Here is a 5,577-nt window from a genome sequence, read left to right as displayed (position 1 = left end):
AGTCGCATTTGCATCGCTGGCCACAACAACCAGAGCCCATCTGCCAAACGGTTAAAGCGCGTTCGGTCCGCCAAAGTCTGAGACCGATCAAAGAACCCGTCCTCCTGAATCCATGCTAACAAACCCGATTCCTGCACGAGGGTGTGACGATCGAGCCATTCCAACCGCTCTGTGTTGCCTTGGCGGTAAGCTTCGCGCCAAGCATCACCCCACGGCGCAATCCAATTATCAACACTGGGCTCAGCTAAAAACGCCTGTTGTCGATACTGCATCCAATCAGCTAGGCCTCGTAACAGGCTAACCAATGCCATCGCCAATTCAGTGTCGTCAGCCCACAGCGCTACGGGAAGATGAGCATTGACTCGCCAGGGCGTCTCAGTGTCAGAGTCATCGCGGCGGATCATTAATGCCCCGGCGCTTCGCCAAGGCGAGAACTGCACATCGTGAGCGCCAAGCGATTGCAACCGAACGTCATTGGTTAGTCGATCAAAACTCATAAGTGACCCGTTCTCGCCGCGCGCATCGGGATCAGAAAGGTCATGCAGATCGCTATCCTCGTCGGTGTTACGCAAATCCCTTAACTCATCAGGCGGGGCAAAGTCATGCGAGGTGACCGGCCCGTGCGGCGCTCGTTGGCGTTCCATCTGCTCCAAATCGTGACTTTGCAAAGAAATTGACATTTGCAATTTCGAACGAGAGCGGTCTGTCGTTCGATCCCTTGCGCCCGTGCTGGGCTCGCGCCGCCGACTCATGATTCGGCCTCGCTGACCGGCGCCAGTCCTTGCAACATCTGCGCCCAAGGCCGAAAAGAACTAGATGCTGATGCATCCACCTGGGCTTGTGCCAGCACCGACTCGGGCATTCGGAACGGGCTATTACCAGCAATCGCTGGCACGCTAGCCAGGGCATCCAGTCCATCCGTCACAGCGGCCTGAGCGAGGCTCATTTGCTCGCCGTGAGTAAAACGCCAGAGCAATCGTAAGTGACGTTGATCAAGGTTCGCATAGGCTGATTGACTAACGAAACGCTGCACAAACTCCTCTTCTAACAACCACGGCCCTCGATCCTTTTCCTTCTGGGGCCTAAGCGCGGCAATGACATCCCCTATCGAAAATTGCGTGCCGCTGCCGTGATAACTCTGCATTGACAACTGGGTCCCCCGCTCACCGATGGACTGAGCCGCCAGCAATCCGACCGGTAAGCCCGCCGTTGGCGCCACCCCCCCCGCGAGCGGCCCATAGCAAGCAGCGCAAATATAACGTTGTGGCGCCCAGCGGCACTGACCGGGAGTACGGAATGTGTCCGCTGGGCTGGTACAACTCCCCGCTCTGATCGTCACGGGCCAAAGGGCAAACACCAAGCGTCGAGTCAACCCGCCCGCACGGGCCACCAAAAGCTTCTTGTCGGCCATTTCTACCCGCGCGCTATAGCAGGTGTCAAAGAACATGGCAGCATTAGTGGCACCTTGAACCAGTCCAAACCCAAATTGGGTCTGGATGGTGGCATCTAGCTTCTCATCGCCACTCGATAGCCAACCGCGTTCTAGTAACAGCTGGCGCAGCTGCGCCGCATCACCACGCGCACCACTGGCTGCCATCGCCGCCAAGTCTCGCCCCGCTAACGGCTCGGGCGCTTTGGCCAACGCCAGGACCGTTCGTAGGCAAGCTTGTCCAAGCATCGCATTACGGTCAGCGCCGGCAGCACTTGCCTGGTTATCGGTATGCTCCAGTAGGTATCGTGCCAATACCCGAAGCTCCACATACGAGAAGGACGCCCCGCGCTTTGTGGCCCGCTTTAGGACCTGCTCGCACCAGTGTGTCATCTGGGCGATCAGCTGACGCTCCTCTTTTGCACTGACAAAAAGCTGCGCGGCACGCTCCCGGACGCTACCTTGTCCACCCAGTCCGCTTATCTCAGCGGGAGTATCGGATTCTGTGTCCTGTTGACGCTGCAACCAATCGCCCAGCAAAAAATCCTGCGTCAAACTGCACATTGGGACAAGCCCCGTTTCGGCCCATGACAAGCGGCTTTGCAGAGCGCTCGGTCGTGCCGAAATCGCCTCATCGCGTTCGGCCACCGTAATGGCTGCATGAAACGACATTTCATCCCCATCGAAATCAGCATTGAACCCTCGGCAAACTAACGGGTTGATGCCGATCACTTCACCCTGATCATGCCGGCGTAATCGCACCCGAAAGCCTTGAACGTTGTGTCGATGCAGCGAAGGATTGCGCACCAGCAGAGTCCATACGCCCTCATCACGCGCTAAAACCTGCTCAACCAATGATTGCAGCGACTCCCCGTCCTGCTCCGTAAGCTGCTCGAAGTCCGGTTCAGCCCACCACCGATCATCCGCCCATCGTGCAGTTTGCTTGCCCGCGGCAAGCACTTCAAGTCGAAACCAGGGCGCAAATGACGTCACAATCGCCCGCAAGGACAACGAACATTCGTGCCACAACAATCCAGGATCAGGAACAATGACTGCACGCCCGCTGTAGTTCACACGGCGCGCCAAGCCGGCCCCGCGCACCAAGGCAACCTTTGGTGCTAGCGCTTGGTGCTGGCGATCGCCCACGCGACCGAACAAACGTGTTGCGATCTCATTACGAATCTGGCCGATCACAGAACCAACGCGGCTGATACGTTTATCTGAAGAAACCGTGTCGCGCGCGTCAAGCAGGCGACGATACAGTTCATTTAGGCGATCGTGTCCACGGGCTCTGCCAACGCTGGCCGGCGGTTCATAGCGATACCGGAATGGCAATACTGGCCAGTGCGTCAGGGGCGGTAAATGCTCGTCGGGATGACCCGGGACAACGGTGCACCCCAATGCGATAACCCCAGCCCGGGTCACCCCCCCTTCGCGCAGATCGGCTTGCCCGAAGATCCTAGGGTCGGCCAATCCATCCGGTTCAGCTTGTGTTTTAGAGGTCCCGGTGAGATCTTCAACGATCAGATTACTGCCGTAGTGGCTGGCACATTTGGTGAAGAACTGGGCAAGCTTCCAAGCCCCCGGGCGTTTCCGCGTGCGCAGATCGAGCACCGCCCAGGCCAACTTTGTGTTCCCGTCAGCGACTCTTTCGAACAAAATCTCTGGATGATCCTGCGCCAGCAGTTCGGTGCACGGGTCCTCAATCTGCAGCGCCAAACGCCACTGTAGACCATTCTTTTCCCGCTTAATAATCATGTTTGTACGCAAAGGTTTGCCGTGCGCAAATCGCAGGCGAAACCCTTGCGAGGCGATCTCACCGACACCCAAATCCAGATGATCGGGTCTGTTAAGCCACCCTTGCAGCGCATTCAAATCCTGCGCCACCACCTGCACCCGATCAAGCCAAAGGCTCGCCCGCACCGGCACAGGCGTCCCCCGTCTATCGAGCGACACGGAGAAGGCCTCCTTTAACAACGAGCATCCCGGACAGCCAAAGCGCACGCGTTGACTAGACTCCCAAAGCCCGCCATGCAACACCTGGGCAAAGCCATCGAGATCCGCTGGCTCAATCGCTTGTAATCGCGCCTCTGGGCCAACCCCGTTTACTCGATACCCCAAAGCAAACAGGTGGGCAATAACCGCATTGTGCAGCCCGCCGGCAAAGTAACGGTCAGCCTCTTGCTGTGCATTAGCTGGTCGCGGTTGGGAGCGATAGCCGAGCACGCCATTCAAGAAGGCCGGCAACCGATTCGCTGCCAGCGCCCACATTTCCATCTCACCGATCCGCTGCCCGCCACCCACGCGACGGCCACCCGCCGGTTGACCGGTGACCATGTTGTAAGTCGCGCAACCTTGTTCGCCCCCGCCGCGATAGTTTGCCTTCAGCGCCGGCGAGTGACCCAATCGGACGGTGTGTTGAACCCCCACGCAAACGGGCTGCTCTGTCAGCGTTCCATCCGGTAAGCACAACCGGATTTTGCCGTTTGTATCGACAAGGCCCTGAGTCCTGTCCGCCAACGACGCAAAAAACGCCTCAAGCAACGCGGCATGATCTTGTGCACCAAAGGCCAACGTGTCGGGCAGCGTGGCCCCCATCATCGCCGCCAGCCCCCATTGGGTTTCTGCTAACTGCCCGATGTTTAAGCGACCGACCACCCCATGCGGATTGAGAATCAAATCCATTGGCTGCCCGCGCAGTTGCGCCGGTAGCTGCTCATCATCGGGCAGGCAAGGCATCTGCGCATCGGGCAGAAGCGTCGAGATCACCCCTTTGTTACCGTGACGCCCCATCAGTTTGTCGCCCACGCCAAGAGGCACACTCCGAGAAATCCGATATTTCAGCGCCCCGCCACGAGCGATATTTTCTTGCGCAAACTCCGGCGGCGCGATCCATTGCAGCGAGACCAGTGTTGCCGGCCCGTCGCAGGCAGACGCCGGTGCCCGCACAGCACACACCCGCCCCGTTTCGTCTAGCACCCATGCGAGGATGGCGTCACGATTAATCGCCGTGCCCGCCCTAAGCAGCCCGCCTTCGAGCCCGCCATGCGTGATCGGCCGACAGCCTGGCATCAGCCGGATCACACCAGCGCTATCATCGCGCACCCACTCAAACGCAGGCGCAATCCCTTGCCGAGCGACAATCGCGTCTTCGAAATTCCACCCAAACCAGGGCATGTAGGCCACTAGCAGATCCCGGCCAGGCGCTGGCGCCGGCATCGGCACGAGCGCGTCAAGCGAGCGGGTTCGCTCGCGAATTCGTTGTTCCCAGCCCGTCTGGATTATTGGCGTACTCGCCTCACGGATCGGCACCGCCTGCTTCAAGTTCTTTGCCCCGATCATCATCCGGGTGCCGGCATTGTGCTGCGCAAACGGGATCAAGCACGCCGAGGCGGACAGACCATTGTCTTGCAGCGCGGCGGATGACGGCGCGTTAGGGGGGCACGGCACCCCATCGATCTGAACCCGTGCATTCGCCGCCCAGTGCAACGTGATGCCGATGCGCTGAGACTCTGGCGTATCGACTGGGCAAAAGATCCCCTGGAAACTTGGATGCAGCTGCCGAAAGCTTAGTGGCAACCGGTCAAGCCCTTCGCCCGAGTAAAGGTAGCGCGTTACCGTTGACAGTTCGGACAACGCATTCGCACCGTTTAGATTATCCAGTAATCTAACCCACGGCGCATGACGGTCCGTCACCCGAAACGGTTGCCAAAGGCACCGTGACAGCGAAGAAGCACCGGCTTCCAATAGCGATTGCCAGGCGGCACAGCACTCTAGACCGCGGGCAGCTTGAGTCGCCAGACCCGACAAAACCCAGGCCGCAATACTCTCGGCGACAAAGACCGCATACGTCATCGCCCGTTGCCAGGATAAATCATGCAGCTCGACCTGCGCACCTGAAGAACCGTCCGGCTCGAAAGGCACGGACACCCGGTCGCCGTACAAAAAGGTATAGGCCAATCGCCTAACCTGTTCATCGCCCCTTCGGCTTTGCTCCGCCTCGAATGCAGGCCAGTCCAACCCTAACCAGTAACCCGGACACACCCCAAATCGCGCTCCCGACAATCTGCTGATCAATCGCCCCTTGGCCTTGGATGATCGCGACGATTGACCAGTCAACTGATAAAGTCCCGGTCGTCCAATCAATC

The 5,577-nt window shown here is 59.0% G+C and overlaps 1 protein-coding gene across 1 annotated transcript; it reads right to left on the bottom strand.

Annotated features, from left to right (window-relative positions):
• Window positions 1-748: 748 nt before the first annotated feature.
• Window positions 749-4,501, bottom strand: CHC_T00002920001 (hypothetical protein). Its single transcript, XM_005714251.1, has one exon. The coding sequence runs from the start codon at window positions 4,499-4,501 to the stop codon at window positions 749-751; it is 3,753 nt and encodes a 1,250-aa protein (XP_005714308.1).
• Window positions 4,502-5,577: the final 1,076 nt, after the last annotated feature.

This window comes from Chondrus crispus, genomic scaffold (genome assembly GCF_000350225.1).
Source record: "Chondrus crispus Stackhouse genomic scaffold, scaffold_160, whole genome shotgun sequence".
NCBI classification, from domain to species: Eukaryota; Rhodophyta; class Florideophyceae; order Gigartinales; family Gigartinaceae; genus Chondrus; species Chondrus crispus.
Note: the sequence above shows the minus strand (reverse complement) of the source record. Positions and strands in the feature narration are given on the sequence as shown.